Source organism: Aplysia californica, unplaced genomic scaffold, assembly GCF_000002075.1.
Source record: "Aplysia californica isolate F4 #8 unplaced genomic scaffold, AplCal3.0 scaffold00502, whole genome shotgun sequence".
In the NCBI taxonomy this organism is placed as follows: domain Eukaryota; kingdom Metazoa; phylum Mollusca; class Gastropoda; order Aplysiida; family Aplysiidae; genus Aplysia; species Aplysia californica.
The window spans coordinates 426,993-444,121 of NW_004797772.1; the positions used below are offsets into that span (position 1 = coordinate 426,993).

A 17,129-nucleotide genomic window follows, 5' to 3' on the forward strand; every position below is an offset into this window, starting at 1 on the left:
GAGAGAGAGAGGAAGGAGTGATAGAGAGGAAGGAGTGATAGAGAGGAAGGAGTAATACAGTGGGGAGGACTGAGATAAGGGGGCAAGAGTGAGATAGAGGGAATGGGTTCCGAAGGTGCAGATCAGATGTTTTTGCAGCTGAACCTGTCCTTGTGTCCGTCTGTCGCTGTCGTCAATAGATCTTTTCCCACATTGCTATAGCGTTGTCAGTCGGGAAAAGTGGTTACCACTTCACTGTGGAATTGGCTGGGAGACGAATGGACTTGTATCTGTTTGCTTCTTCATTCCTTTGTTTGTTTCCTTTGTTTTATTTGACCGTATTCCGAAGGTCGTGTTTATTATTCTCTGAGGACGTCTCCCCCTCCCCCTCACCCCCAATCCCCCGCTCATTCAAAGACCATCATATGACCGTGTTTCAGTTGTGTCCTTATCTTTTATTACTGTCTCTCGTAGGCGCCAGTGGTGTAAGGGTTAGCATCCTCATCCTCCACCCAGCTGAGCGTGGGTTCGGATCTCGCGTGGGAAAGTCTTTTCCTCGATCAGCTCCGTCTTTCTTCCCCTGGTGATTGTATGCCACAAGGCCCACATCAGCCTTGGCAGGCGGAGTCTACATGTGAAGAATACAACCTGCGGGGGTGGAGAGTGACTTTATATTATTTCCTCTCTCACCAAAACACATGTGTCATTTTGTTTCTCTTTCCCTTTTCCCTGCCCACCCCCCCCTCTCTCTCTCTCTCTCTCTCTCTCTCTCTCTCTCTCTCTCTCTCTCTCTCTCTCTCCCTCTCCGTGTCTCTCTCTCTTTCTCTCTCTCTCTCTCTCTCTCTCTCTCTCTCTCTCTCTCCCTCTCTTTCTCTCTGTCTGTCTGTCTCTCTCTCGCTTTCTCTCTCTCTCTCTACTGCCTGTATTTTCCAGTCTAATTGCAAGACATCACTAGCAAAATGTAAACTGCAAGGCACTGATGGATGAAAATCACAATGTGGTCTATGAGAAGGCTTTTTTCTTATTTGTAAAATTTTCTTAAATTTGTTTACCAACTGTAGTCTACTTGCTGGTTCTGGCTGCTGTACCCAACTCAGGGAGGATAAAGGGAGCGAAGTGTTGACCTCTCATTTACTTGATATACTGATGGATACATTAACGCCTTGATAACATTAACTTTGTTGGTCCAGAGGATTTTCTTCATGTTAAACCAATTTTTCCTTTAGAGAAGTTGCAATGCATAAAACAAAGACAAGGGGGGAAAAACCTGAGGATTTTAAATCCATTCATGGTAACGGGAATTTCATGTTAAAATAGTTCTTATTAAATACAGTGTACCGTGTATTCAAGTGTAAAATCGTAGACTGTTTAGTGCTCTGCATTGTTTGGAAGGGGGTGAATAAGAAATTTTTTCCTGCACAATACCCTCTACTGACATCTGTGGTGAAATGATAAGGCTTTTCACTTTGCGCTTGAAGGGAAGGAATTAGAATCCCACATGGGGTTTATATTTTTGCAAGAGTCTCTGCCTTTGTGCTGCGATATAGTAGTTCTATCGTACACAGGTTGGTTTGGCTTGACAGACAGGGTGTAAACAGCGCGGCTTCTAACTATTCTTGCACTATGTTCTCAAATTTCTAAAAATCCTTACCTCGTTTTCCTTTTTATTGAAATTAATAGGTCCTGTGTTCAATTCCGGATAGCGACGGAACATTTTCTTCTCTAAAATTGTCTCCTTTCGACTCCCTTTCCTGCTCTCTAACAATGTTCTGTCGTCTGCTTTCGTCTCCGCTTTCTGCCCCCACCCCTCACCTCCTTTGCCCCCTCCTCTTGGCTCCTGACTCTTTCCGCAGCATTTCTACTGCTACTCCTTGGCTCCCTGTTATTGCAGCCTTTCAGCCACACCCCTGGTCTTATGATAGGTAAGATCTAACACCTAGCATTCTCAGTTAAGGGTGGAAAATCTCGAAGGTCCCTTTTGCAAGTTGGGCACGTTGAAGATCCCTTGGTGGTCCAATTCGATAAGAGTAGGTTTTGGCCGCCACCCGGGCAAAATTCAAAATTAACTTCTACAAAAACTAAAAATGTTTATGTGTCCTGTGTGCTCATAACCTTATGTAGTTGCGAGCGCCGCATGGCAAAACACTCACCAAAAAATACCTCAAAAACCTTCATTGAATTTTCAGATGATGAGGCAGATGAAGAAAGTATGTTGATGCCTCTTCGAAGAAGGATGCGAGCAGCAGTTCTAGATTTCTCCTCTGATAGTGGTAAGTTGTCCCAGGCCTCAAATGTCTTTCATGTTGGGTCCAGTTTATTGTTACGTCGATTTAGGTTAGAACCTATTAAATCTTTCTCACTGAGCTTACTCAACTATGTTGTTTATTTAACCCTATCCGTACATCGTGTTTTACTATCGTATCCATACGTCGTGGGGAACTCTGTGCGACCACCCACTTTCCAAAGAGGAAATTTACTTGTAAATCTGATCCGTATGCTTTGTATAACAGTCTGTCAAAATGATTTTTTGAGAAATACTGAAAGTTTCAAAGAGACTTCAAACTAGAAATATTCTAAAATGTGAAGAATACAACCGCGGGGGTACAAAATAACCCCAGGGCATACGGATAGGGTTAAATTCCTAAGTGACCGCCAGTGATGAGTGTGCTTGTCTTCTAGCAAGATTCATTTTGGAACCTATTACAGGAATATTTGTTTTTAAAGTTAAAACTATGTGGGTGGTTGGCAGGTGCTTCGGTGTGGTTTGCTTCTTCATTCCTGTCAAACATCTGTCATCCTTATCTCTCCTTCTTTGTTGTGTTTGTTACTCTCTTGTAAAACCTCTAATCTTCGGCGCAATGTGATCAAATTGTATTGCAAGTGCTGTAAAACACTTACTAAAATATAAAACAAAACTATTTGACTTTCTGTGTCTGATCAACATTTCCAAACATTTGCTACCCCCCGGGGAGGTGCCACTGACTGCAGTGTCTTTAGGACATTCCCAAAGTGGGGACATTTCTCGTTCATGCACCGTAGAATTGTAAATGGGTTGATCATCAATGTCACGCTCATAACTGTGTCTGATCTACAACAGGGAACTGCTGCTTTTTCTTTCCTAATCCTTACTATTGTCATTTTCCTCTACTTCTTTTGTATGTTTGTCACACACTTGTGACCCGCTATTTCTGGGGTGCCTTGAAAGTCGAAACAGACTTTGTGCTGGTAAAGCTAGAGAGGTGAGCAGAGTAAGCCTGATTCCCTGTAAAGACTTCTCTGTTGACATCCACGCCTTGGCGCTCATATGACCTTATGCAGTTGCGAGTGCCGTAGAACCTCTACTAAATTAAAAATTAAAAAACATTTGCTAAAGGGAATCAGAAAGTATACATTCTTTTTGAACTTGCGAGGCACAGGAAAGTTACAACAAAATTTATTCAGATTTTAGAGATAAACTTTATTTTCAGACGGCATAGTTGACAGCCATGGTCCTGACTAATCTGTCAGCGACAGGATGGCTGGTCACAAAACCAGAATGGTCAAAATGGTAATATCTTATTTTAGCTTTTAAATCAAAAAACTTTCTCTCTGTTTGAAACTTTCAGTGTTGGATTTTCTTTGCCAACTTCAGAGCTACACATTAATGAGCACCTTTTGTCTGTTTGTACATTGCATCTATGTCATAGTGGGTGGTTTGTGGGTGCTCTCCTTCTTTCCCATCATACTTCTGTCATCCTTATCTCTCCTCCTTTTTTGTGTTTGTTACTCTCTTGTAACAGCACTAATCTCAGGCACTTATATGACCTAATTATGTTGCAACTGTCGTAAAACGTTTACTAAAACAAAACAAAATATGTGTGGTATATCATTTTTTACTTCTGTTTTTCATTTAGATGTGAACATCCATGTGTCTCCCCACACATCCCTGAAAGGTGAAGCAGTGACAGGGAGCTGTGACAAAACAACACTCTCTTTGAAGCAGGTAAGTTGTTAGTTATTGCTTTATTATTAGTCAGTGCTGAGCATAGGGGTTCGATATTATGTAGCACTTTACTCAGAACTTACGGAATTATGGAATTGTCTCTTTTTCTTCGAGACATTTTTTCAAATTTCCTCACCCTTTATGTGCGTGATGTCAAAATTATTCGACTCCAAGATGGCCAGGGGATATAAATATTCTGCTGTCTCATGAACACAGTGTGTTAGGCCAACATTATCCGTCACCTGTGAAACATGCTGATAAGAGGAGACAGACTCCCACACACTCAGCACAATAAAAGAAAAGTGTGTGCGGAGTACAGGAAAGAAAAGTTTGCTCCGAGGAGGGGTCAGGCGTGTCTCAAACCAGCTCCACATGGAGACTATTAGCAGGAAGACCCTGGGGTGGACGCTGGAAGGGAGAGATGAGCAGCTATGGACATGTGCCGCCTGCTATGATTCTAGCTCTGGATCCAAGTAATTCCAAGTAATGCTAATAAAATGAATTACTTGCCGTAATCCAGGAAGAGAGATATCTGCTGAAAATCAACACAGGGGTCAAAATTGTAGTTTTTCAGCAGATGCCATTTTTTTTTTCAAGTTTCATATATCTTTTATTTCTTACTTGTAAATTGTACAAAATCCAGCTTTAAGTCTGACATATGTGTCATGACATGGTGGAATCGGGCACTAATCAATTTTTGGACATGTTGAGTCATTTGTATCTTCTTATTAAAGCTTGTTCATTTGTCTTGCTTTTGGTGAATAAAATACCTATCTACCTTGAATATAAGTGGAGATTTTTACGATTGAAGGAGGTGGGAGTTGCCTGGTTTAGTGACATCCAAAGCTTAAGTGTCCTTGGAAACTGCAAATTTACATTTTTTATGCTTTTGATTAATGATTTTCAGAAAAATTCACACAAAATATGTTTTTAAATGGGCATGAAAGGTGATGAGCCCCAAAAAAAAAAATTTTTAAAATTTGCCTTTCGGCCAGAAAAATGCCGGCTTCTTTGATTTAATTATTTTGGCAAGCGCCTGATTTCACAACAGTGCCTCATGTATCTATTTCTATTGAGTTAAAATTTGAGAGGTAACTCATTTGTCAGCATGCCTCACAACCATCTTTTGTGCCAGTCTGTTGAATGAGGAATGAGTGCCTGGTCTATTGAAGAGTGTATACTTGTACCCGTTCAGTGGGGAGCCCACCTTTTGACATGATATATTGTTCCAGTTTTTCGATGTAATTATTGCTTTTCCTCTTGAAATTCAGATGTTGTCCTAGTGGTTTCACTAGAATGATCTACCTACACAGTCTTAATGCAAAAGAACACGTCCTTATTTACTGTTTAACCCTCACTACTGCATTTTTAACGGGGAGGGGGGTTCTTAATTGTATGACACAGTGTGGTGAATAGAGATATAGTGCGTGTTAGTTATAATAGGTACTTGAATATGGAGTTACATTTGTATTTCTTTCTCCTTCCGTATCAGATTTTCCCAGTGTAAACAACCTTAGTGAGGTCACAAAATCTATTTACTCATGAAAAATTTTTAAAACCCTGTGTATAATATGAACAATACCCACAGGATGGCAATCCAGGACCTTTTAAGTTGATTTTTTGGGGGTTATTATTGCAACTTCTGTTCTGTAGCCTTGTAGTTATGATACTGGACTAGCAACCTCAAGGTTGTGGGTTTGAGTCCCAAGTTTTAAAAAATTGGCTTCCTTCAAATGCTTACAGTGATTGCTTATTTTATTAAAAATGTTCTGTTTCAGACACACTCAGCTGTGAGTGGAAAGAAAAGCTCATTTGTTCTCTCCGACATTGAGGAAGATGATGATGATGATTTTGAAGGTGAGAAACTTCATTCTTAGAAGTAAAGATAAGGTAATATAATACTTTATTATATCAGAGGGACATTTTTCATGGCTGTACAGGACTGTAAAAACATATGCAGGTATACGTAAAAAATTGTAATTATAGAATTCAATATGAAAAGAGAAGTAAAGCTGACAAAATGTAAATATCAGGTCAGATGCATCATTCAACCACATGCTGGAATTTGAGTACAAGACCTTTAGAGTTATATAGATACATACTCTAAGGAGCAATACACGTCTATGCTTATTCTGACAATAACCTTATGCTAGATGGTAAAAAACTTCTCTTATATCTTTCTTTCTTTGTTTTTAGAGGTACATATCTGCCGCTGCGTGTATTGTTAGTTAATGCTCAAACATAAATCTCTTATAGAGTGCAGGAGACAGAGCAATAAACAACCTTCAAAGAATTTTGTGTTTGCCTAGAGAAAGGTTCCAGTTGTCGGAAATTTTGGATATTAGATAGGGACATATTTTTATCGCAAATTCAATGCTGAACGCTCTGATTTCAACATTTTTCAAATGTTTTGAGTAGTTTTAAAGATGTGCCACATTTTGTAACAGAGTGTAAAAACAGGAGGAAAACCTAATTTTTAACCTTTAGTGAAGAACATGTTGCAAAAATAAATGATAAAAAAAATTTAGTCTTAACATATTATAATATCCTTTTAATATGTTATTGATAAATGATTTAATGTGTGTTTTCTGATGGAACTAAATATTTGACCAGGTACTACTTTTTGGCCTTTTTACTCCTTTGCTGAAAAATAGCTTCGCCGACAACTTGGCCCTTTCTCCAGGCACACACACAAATGCTTTATATTAATAATAATAATAATAAATAAATAGCATTTGTATAGCGCATATCCCCGCTCAACTGCAGGCTCTATGCGCTTTACACTATATTATTACCCCAGCAGACCATGGAACACTCCGAAACATTCTCAGCTTCCCAGGAAGCACACAGTTCAAGCAGCTGATTAAGCGCTCAAACACTGACAAACTAACAAGATCTTTCGCTGTCTATAGCCGAGTACCCATTCCCACCTGGGTGAAGTGAGGAAAATTCGTGTAAAGTGCCTTTCCCAAGGACACAACGTCCGGCCCCTGACGGGATTCAAACCCACGACCTTACGGTTGCGAGTCCGAGAGCCTAATGAGACTACAGTATTTCACCTTTTTATGTGATTCGTTGGCAAGAGGTGTCACTCACTGTGATGAGCCGACTGATCAGCTCAGCATTTTCCTTGTCACAGGGATGAGCTGTATCACCAGCTTGACTATATGCCTCTATAAATATTCAAATGGTGCCAGTTCAAACTTTCCAAAATAATATTCATGTTTTACTAGCCCTGTGCTGTTCTTGTTTGTCTATATTCGTATTTCTCTGCATTACATGACTCTTGTTGGGTTGAGCAACGGAGCATCAATGGACATGTCGGGAGTGCAGGGATGTTGCTTCCTGAAACAATGAACAATCTTGTGTTGATGTGCTCCTTTTCAACTCAAACAAACTTTCAAAGCACTGAGTATTTCTCAAACAGATTTTTTTATTTTCCTGCGTTGAGAGGATTGAAAATACTTTAATGCAAGAAAAATCCTGAGAAAATATGATGAAATTGAAATTAAATGTGTTCTCATTTTTGTGTTGTCAGCACAGTTGCATGTTATTACTGATACGTCATAAACATTGTGATTCTTTCTCTCTCTCTCTCTCTCTCTCTCTCTCTCTCTCTCTCTCTCTCTCTCTCTCTCTCTCTCTCTCTCTCTCTCTTTCTCTCTCTCTCTCTTTCTCTCTCTCTCTCTCTCTCTCTCTCTCTCTCTCTCTCTCTCTCTCTCTCTCTCTCTCCCTCTCTCCCTCCCTCCCTCCCCCCCTCCCTCCCTCCTATAAAAACATGTGTGTGTATATTTCTCGTTGATAAAGTTTAGTAAGGCACGCATAAAATGAGGTAAGATGAAAATGAATACACCCATTAGTTGTTTTTTTTAATTGAAAATACACTTTCAGCAACTTCTGCTACACAAAAGGTCAACCTGCACCATTGCACTAATATGCAAACACATTTATGCACTCTTCATTAGTCTACATCAATTTGAAAAGGAGGTATATATGGTTGCAGCCAGTCTGATGATAGAGTCAGACAAATTTGTGACCGGCTTACTTGAGCCTTGTTCAACATTGGGTTTCCATCTTGCGTACATGTATAATACATTACATTCATTCACAACAAAACATTTAAGTAATACAATGCATTAGTGAATACAGTCTAGAATACAGTTTGATTTTCCAAACAAATCCTTTTAAGTAAATATCCCATCAGAATTTATTTCATGCCTTATAATGTGTGTGTGTATCTTTCCTGTTGACAAAGTTCAGTAAGGCACACATAAAATGAGGTAAGATAAAAATGAATACACCCATTAGTTTTTAAAATAATTGAGAATATACTTTCAGCAACTTCTGCAACACAAAAGGTCAACCTGCAACATTGCACCAATATGCAAACACATTTATGCACTCTTCATTAGTCTACATCAATTTGAGAAGGAGGTACATATGGTTGCAGCCAGTCTGATAGATACAGCTAGACAAATTTGAGACCGGCTTACTTGAGCCTTGTTTAACATTGGGTTTCCATCTTACATACATTTATAATACATTCATTCACAACAAAACATTTAAGTAATACAATGCATTTGCGAATACAGTCTAGAGTACAGTCTGATTTTCCAAACAAATCCTTTTAAGTAAATATCCCATCAGAATTTATTTCATGCCTTATAATGTGTGTGTGTATCTTTCCTGTTGACAAAGTTCAGTAAGGCACACATAAAATGAGGTAAAATAAAAATTAATACTCCCATTAGTAAAAAAAAAATTGAGAATATACTTTCAGCAACTTCTGCAACACAAAAGGTCAACCTGCAACATTGCACCAATATGCAAACACATTTATGCACTCTTCATTAGTCTACATCAATTTGAGAAGCAGGTACATATGGTTGCAGCCAGTCTGATAGATAGAGCCAGACAAATTTGAGACCGGCTTACTTGAGCCTTGTTCAACAATGGGTTTCCATCTTACATAATCTGGACTGTATACATGTTTAATACATTCATTCACAACAAAACAAATTTAGTAATACATTGCATTAGCGAATACAGTCTAGAATACGGTCTGATTTTCCAAACAAATCCTTTTAAGCATATATCCCATCGGCATATATTTGACACGTTCTAATGTAATAATATGTAACATATATTAAGGCAGCATATTCCAACAAAAGAATTGTTATTGGAACAAATTTATTGTCGTATACAGACTACATATCCAAGATCGTAATATTGAGCATCTACGGGAATAATGAATAAGAAAAAGAAGATGGGCAGACTGGAACATATCTTTATTGTGAATAACGATCTAAGACAAAAAAAACAGAAATATGTCAAAAGGAGTTTCAAACTGATACAAAGTGTGTTTTAAAAAAACCAATTCCTTTTCAGATGATAATTCACAATGTAATAAAATGGATAGGTGGTAGATGCTCTCCCTTGTTCATTTTTGCTCTTTCTGCAGCGTTACTCAGTATCACTGTTGTCCCAATATGCTTGTGGTTGGTTGGCGGGTGCTCTGGTGTGGTTTGCTCCTTCTTTCCTATCAAACATCTGTCGTCCTTATCTTTCTTCCCTCTTTTTTTTTAGGTGTGTGTTTCTCTATTGTAAAGCCTCTTAGTAAGTCGGTGGTTGGTGGGTGCTCTGGTGTGGTTTGCTTCTTCTTCATTACTAAGAAACATCTATCGTCCTTATCTCCCCTCCTTCTTTTTTGTGTTTGTTACTCCCTTGTAACACCTCTAATCTTCGGCACTTATATGACCTTATTGTGTTGCAAGTGCCGTAAAACTCTTAGGAAACCCCCTCCCCCCAAACCTCTGATCTTCGCCATTTACATGACCTAGTTGTGTGGCAAGTGCCTTAAGACGCTTACTAAAACAAAATTAAAAAAACAACTATTATGCTGCCTTGTAAGATATGGTCATTCTCTTTTTAACAGTGGATGGTTGGAAGGTAGGCCTACTGCCGGTAGAAATTCTTTTCTGTCCCTCAGTTGCTTCTGTCCAACCGTCTTATGTTTTTTTCCCAGCATTAAATTAACACTATTATGTCGATGTGCTTCTCTTTACTCAGACAATGAAATAATCTTGAATTAATAGAAAAATAAATAGCATAAATGATAAGAACTGACCTGCTGCTAACTCTAACTCAGAAACGATATTAGAAGAAAGGGTAACCGAGTCGAATAGCTAGATTCTGCATTATTGTTTTCCTCATTACTCAGAAATATCTGCTGACCTGTACTACAACTGTATCTTTATATTCTAAACTGTCATTCTTTTCTTTAAATTTGGTCGGTGAAATACATGCTTGCCGATTGAAACCCATCTTTTTTTTATGCTTAAGTTTACATATGTTTTAAACTAAATTTGCTGCAAAAAAGCAGGGAATAGGCCTATGAATTCTAAGAGTAAAATGCATGACACTGTTTGAGTAAAGAAAAGCACATTGACACTATAATGTCATTTAGTGCGGGGGAAAAAGATAAGATTAGATAATACATTATTATCCCAGAGTGAAATTTTTCTTGGCTGTACAGGACCGTAAAAACACATGCAGGTATACATAAAAATTTAAACTATATATTACTCTCGTTAATAGTCAATGTGAAAAGAGAAGTAAAGCTGACAAAAAGTACATATCACATCAGATGCATCATTCAACCAAATGCAGAAATTTAATTACAAGACATTTAGAGTTATATAGATACATACACATTGATGCTTATTCTTACAATAGCCTTATGTTAGATGGTAAAACACTTCTTTTATGTCTTTCTTCCTTTCTTTTTAGAGGTACATATCTGCCCCTGCGTGATCTTACAATTTGCGTGGAAAAGGGGTGTGATGGGTCGTTTATAATGCTTTGTATCTTTTTTATACTTGTGGTGTTATATATTTCATCAATTCTAGTAAGCATGAAAGACAGACTTAAAAGGGTAGAACCTACCAGTTGCACCCTCCAAGCACCCACCATGACACCATGTTAGATTTCTGTGAGAACGGATATCTTTTTGATCTATTACAGAACCTTATGCCTCGGTGAACACCAGCAAAAATTCGTCCCATTCGAAATCAAAAGCGCCCCTTCGCAGTCGACAGGAGGACTGCAGAGCCAAGAAAAAGAAAACTGCGGTATGTCTTATTTTGGTTCACTTTATTATTCATAGAAGAAGTAAGCTATGAGATACCACTGCTGGAAAGTGATTTTTTAAAGAAAATAATGACTGTTTACTAAGAGAACTTAGACAGATGGATCATGTCAAAAGAGGGATTTTAATCAGTAGAGTCTTCTTGAACTGAGCTGTTAATCCAAAAATAGCAGTAAATCAAAACAAAATACAATCTCAGATTTTAACATTTTAAGATTTATGTTGTGACGTGGGCTCGTCAATTTTTGGGCATTTGGAGTTATTGGTATCATCTTAAAGCTTGTTCTGTCATTTGTCTTGATTTTGATGAAAAAAATATCCATCTATCTTGGATAGAACTCAAGATATCTGCGGTTGAAGAAAGTCAGGTCGCCTGATTTCGGTGGTAAAATTATTGAGAAAATGGCCGCCAAAGTTTGGTAACTCCAATAGCTAAAGAGCCTTTGAAAACTGAAAAATGACATATTTTGTGCCTTTAATCAATGTTTTTCAGCAAAATTCACATCGAAATATGGGTTTATATAGACATAAAAGAGATTAAGCCAAAAAATACAAATTCGATAAAAATTTCTTAACTGGCAGGAAAATGCCTGTTTCTCAGATTTCGTTATTTTGATAAGCGCCTGATTTCACCACGCTGCCTCACATTTTTACTTTTTCTAGCACACAACTCTCTAAAAATAGAAACATGCATCATCACAGGACTTTAAAAATGTAAATGGGGTGGGATTTCCATATCAGCTTATTTTCCGACTTCTTTGACAGAACAGGTAGGTAGGGGGAAAAGGTTGAAAGGCTCCACTTCTTCTAAGTTATTCTCTCAGGAGTCAAATAACCTAGCTGATACAGATTTATGGGTGTCTGTGGTGTAGCGGTTCGACACTTTGCTGTCGCACGCAGGAGACCTAAGTTCAATTACCGCTTGGAGAGAAATTTTTATCGAGTGTATTGGTGTTTCTGCTAAAGTGTTGAATCCCCCTCAGCGTGGGTTGGCCCTGACAGGCAAGGTAGGAAACCCACCTCCAAAATGATCTAAGTTGTGTCCATGGGAGCGTGGAAATGTTTTTCTGAAAAAGGTGCAGATTGATGCTTTTCACAGCAGTACATTCACAAAGGCACATTTGCAACATCGCATTCACAATGACATGATGACGACAATTCATCTTCATTTACAAACTCAGTCAAATACACCGTTGCTGGTTGTCGCAATACAGCACCATGATTTTGAGCTTAAGATACACACCAATGTACTCTAAGATTCACTCCAGTTAGCTGTTGTCATTTGACATTGCTTGACATTTTCCGCCTGGACTGAATTCACTGGCTGCTCTGGCCAATGTACTGAGCAAAATGTCTCTAGAAAACATTTTAGCAAATAACCAAAATGAAAAGATTGTAAGTAAAATTACGCAAATAGGACAAAAGATCGGTGCAATCGATAAGATTGTAAGATAGATAGCACAAGTAAGATTGTAAGCAAAATGGAACATGTAAGACCAAAGGAAGGGGGGCATAAATATGATTGTAAGCAAAATGGCACAAGTAAGATTGTAAGCAAAATGATGCAAATATAACAAAAGGCAAATGGCAGAAGTAAGAATGTAAGATGAATGGCACAAGAAGAATTGTAAGTAAAGTGGAACATGTAAGACTATGTAAAATGGCACAAGTAGGACTTCAAGCAAACTGGCACAAGGAAGACTGTAAGAAAAATGGTGCAAGTACAGCGGTAATACAAAATGTAGCAGGTAGAACTTACTGTAAGTAAAATGGCACACATGGAGCAGTGTGAGCAGGATGGCACAAGTACAACTGTATCAGCCATAATATGATAATATATATCTTTAGCAAAATGGTTCTTATTAACAGATTCTTTAAAATGTAAAGTGACATAAAAGTGAAGTCACATAACTTGATAAGGTTGGTCCAGTATGGCCTGTCTGGTGAAATGGCATTAACAGCAATAATAGCAACATGTGGATTATATGATGCAGACGCTTGTAAAAAGCTGTCAAGTTTTTGTAGTGATTGTAGCTACAAGAATAATGTTTCATCGTCCTAGAAGAATACTGGTAATTATGCTGACATTTCCAGAAGGCAGATATGGTTGTTTGTAGTGGGAATGCTGTGGAATGTTGTTCATCCTCACAGCTGTGTTATCGATTAGATGCAGTCTTCAAAAATATTTTATCTGATTTGCTACCAAGGGGTTGTGGATTTGGGTCCTGATGGGCTGGAGGGGGGGGGGGAACTTTGTAGCTGTCTCCTCTCTCTCCGCCCTGGCGCTGACTGTATACCAATTTCTCATCATCTGCATGAGAATGGGGTTTGGGGGAGTTGGGGGTGGGGGTGAATTTTCACACCTGCTCTGTCCATCTGTTCTGGAGATAATCTAGTGTGTCATCATCATCAATGTACCGCTTCTCGTTACAGGCATGTCAACAGTCTGTGGTGGTTTTGCGTAACATTTTTTCAGGATGCACTGCATCACTCCTAAATAGGTCTGCAGTTTTGCTTTGATATAGTTCTGTCTGTTACGAAAATATGCAGTGTGCTTCTTGGCTGCTTGTGAAGCCATGAGCATCAACTTTTCCATTGCTGTATGGTGTCACAACAGAATCCACAAAACCTGTGGAAAACTTAGAGATCTTGGAGATATGTAGACTCCTGTAGTGACATTTCCTTTTTTTTTTTTTTTTTTTTTTTTTTTTTTTTTTTTTTTAAGATTAGAGGATACAGGCACTGAATTCATTATGGTTGGTAAGCTACTCGGTAAAATTCAAAACACAATCAAATATCAATGCCAAACTTAATCTTTTACGGTCTTGAGGCATTTTCATTACCAGTAAGGAGTAAACAAGCAACCAGGTTCTAGCACATAAATTGGATTGCGAGGAGGACAGTATGGTGCGAGTGGTTGAGGTACGGGCACAAATGCAGGCCCTTCTTGGATTTGGTTGCCTCTGTAGTACATTTGACCTGTATTAGCATTCTGATTATGTCTCCAGGAGTTGTCTATTCTCCTCAGATCTTCACCAGTATTGCAGTAGTATGAATTCAAAGGGAGCCCTATGTGTTTCTCTCTCTCCTCTTGCATGTCGTAATAGTCAAAATGGTCCAAAATGGAATCGGCGTATTGGAAGCTGTGAATGATACACATCATCTCTTGGCCAGGCTCGGTATGCACTTCCTGTGCATCATAAGCTGCCATCACTGGTTTGAGTTCATTGCTATCCAAACATATTATCAGGTGATTCAGCATATGGTTTGGTACGTTCTTCACATAATGCCATTTGACCTGAAACATACCGTAGAACCTGCGGCCCGGAGTCCAGACAGTGGCGTTCTTTGTGTAGTCAATGTATGACATCATTTGAGCAATGCCGCAGAAATGTTTGCTCCCTGTGACGGAGTAGAAGAGGTACAGGGGACCCTTTCCCTCCTGTTCACGGAATGCTGTGTCCACAGTTTGATTCCCTGTGATCGTCGAGCACCAGATTCCGTACTTGATAGAGCGATGAATATTTTCCGCTGTATTTGACTTCATGACAAAGTAGCGGGCTGACTTCAGGTCCAGATGGAATGCAGCAGGGTTGAAGGCATTGAAAGATTCCATCTGTTTTGAAACAGAGGCAGAGAGATACGCTTCTGGGTTATCTCTTCCAACTCTGTTCGTTGGTGCTGGGAAAATGCTGACCGGCCCAGCACCTCCGATATTGCAGCTGTCGTAGTGCATAGGAAGTCCTCTGTGGTTCTTTCTCTCCTGCTCCTGCATGTCGTAGTAGTCAAAGTCATCCAAAATGGAAATGGCGTGTTGGAAGCTGTGAATGATATTCGTCATCACATGGGCTTGCTCGGTATACACTTCCTGTGCTTCATAGGCTGCCGTCACTGGCTTGAGTTCATTGTTATCCAAACATATTATCAAGTGATTCAGCGTATGGTTTGGTACGTTCTTCACATAATGCCATTTGACCTGAAACATACCGTAGAACCTTTGGCCGGGATTCCAGACAGTGGCGTTCTTTGTGTAGTCAACATATGACATCATTTGAGCAATGCCGCAGAAATGTTTGCTCCCTGTGACGGAGTAGAAGAGGTACACGGGACCCTTTCCCTCCTGCTCACGGAATGCTGTGTCCACAGTTTGATTCCCTGTGATCGTCGAGCACCAGATTCCGTACTTGATAGAGCGATGAATACTTTCCTCTGTATTTGACTTCATGACAAAGTAGCGGGCTGACTTCAGGTCCAGATTGAATTCTGCAGGGTTGAAGGCATTGAAAGATTTCATCTGTTTTGAAACAGAGGCAGAGAGACACGCTTCTGGGTTATCACCTCCGCCTCTGTTCGTTATTGGTGAAGTGATGATTGCCCCAACACCTATATTAGCCTCACAACTCTTATCAGAATCTACTTCACCTTTCAGACATATTGCACAGCATAAGGAGTTTCCATCGTCACTACTGCTTCTCATGTCATCGATGCAGCCGAATCTAGAGGGTTCTGATGGCTGGTCTGGATATTCTTGAGATACTGTCGAGAGAGGTTTGCAGTGATCGTTGTCGTCCTCCAAGATGTATATGTCAGTACCTTTGGCTTTGCAGAGACTTTGCGCAGCCCCTAAACTGTTCATGAGCTGCAGATGTGAGGTCTTTTAGCTCTTAGTTGAGTTGTACGCTGGCGTGACTCTTGAAGCGCTGGTACCCCTGGCATGTCAGTGAACTGCAGCTCCGAGTCTTCTTGCTTTTCTGTGAATGGAGGTTGTGTTTGATGCCCGCAGAGAATATGCTTGAGGCGAGGTTGTGTCTGGTGCCCAGAGTGAATGTCCCTGAGCCGAGGTAGTTTGTGGTGCCAGTTCCTTAGAATAAGAACCTGCTTGAGACTGGATCGTTTGCGAGGCCATATGGTTTCAAGTATGTCTCTGTGCCAGAACTGCTTCCATGGTCTTTCGTGTTTACTGACAAGTGCTATCCAACATAATCCTGCCCCTAGGCGATGACCCTCTTTGCCGCTGCCTATCGCCTCAGACAGGGACAAATACTGAGAGTGTGGTAGCAAAGGCAACATGAAAGTGATTTTTTTACTCCTGAGATAACTTTGTATCTTGGACACTCTGTTACTGTCCAGTGTCTCAGACCTCCTGTCATTGTACGCTGTCTCAAATCCAGTGTTACTGGATGATGTCTCAGACGCCGTGCTACTGTTTGAGGTTACAAACTCTGTGTTAATGTTTGATGTTTTAAGCCACCTGTTACTGTCTGGATTTTCAAAATCTCTGTTACTGTTTGGTGTATCAAACTCCCTGTTACTGTTACTGTCAGACATATCAAACCGCCTGTTACTGTTCAGTGTATCAAACTCCCTGTTACTGTTTGGTTTATCACACTCCCGGTAACTGTTACTGCTCTGCATATTAAACCCTCTATTACTGTCACTGTCCAATGTGTCAAACCACTTGTTACTGTTACTGTCCGGCAGTTGCCGCCCCTCTGATCCCTTGACACAACCCGACTTCTCAGATTGTCCAGCAGCATGACTCATCTCTGTCCCTGTGAAACGGTCCAACATTTCCGGCTCATATCGCTCAGAGTTTCTGAATCCATTCGTTTCTCCTTCACACCCGAAGCCTCCATACCTCTGAAGAGGTTGGTACGAAACTTCCTGTGCCCCATGGCCGTTGACAGTTACCATCTGCCCCGTCCACTCCTCGCCGTCAGCTGCTGGAGACAAAAACTGCTCCATTTCGTTCCGTCTGTACCTCGTTCTTGGTCTCAGTATTTGGGTCAGATTCAGTGCTGCCGAAGTATTTATGATTGGAGTAACACGTTTGGGGAATACCTTCAGAGAGTGTTGTTGACGTTGTTGCCCTTCTTGACGTTTTTGTCCTTCTCTCCATCTTTTGTTTCTTTGTGCATCTAGTTTTTTCTCGTTCCGCTTCTTGTTCTTCTTGTTCTTGCTCTTCTTTTTCTTCTTCTTCTTCTTCTTCTTCTTCTTCTTCTTCTTCTTCTTCTTCTTCTT

General features: G+C 39.8%; 1 protein-coding gene across 1 annotated transcript in view; it reads left to right on the plus strand.

Moving 5' to 3' along the window:
- LOC101854274 overlaps positions 1 to 17,129 on the plus strand; it is a 78,075-nt gene that overhangs the window by 41,862 nt on the left and 19,084 nt on the right. The window contains exons 17-20 of the mRNA XM_035971776.1: positions 2,166 to 2,249; positions 3,873 to 3,961; positions 5,740 to 5,818; positions 10,985 to 11,091. Of these exons, the coding sequence (XP_035827669.1) occupies positions 2,166 to 2,249; positions 3,873 to 3,961; positions 5,740 to 5,818; positions 10,985 to 11,091 (359 nt within the window). The remainder of the gene's footprint in view (positions 1 to 2,165; positions 2,250 to 3,872; positions 3,962 to 5,739; positions 5,819 to 10,984; positions 11,092 to 17,129) is intronic.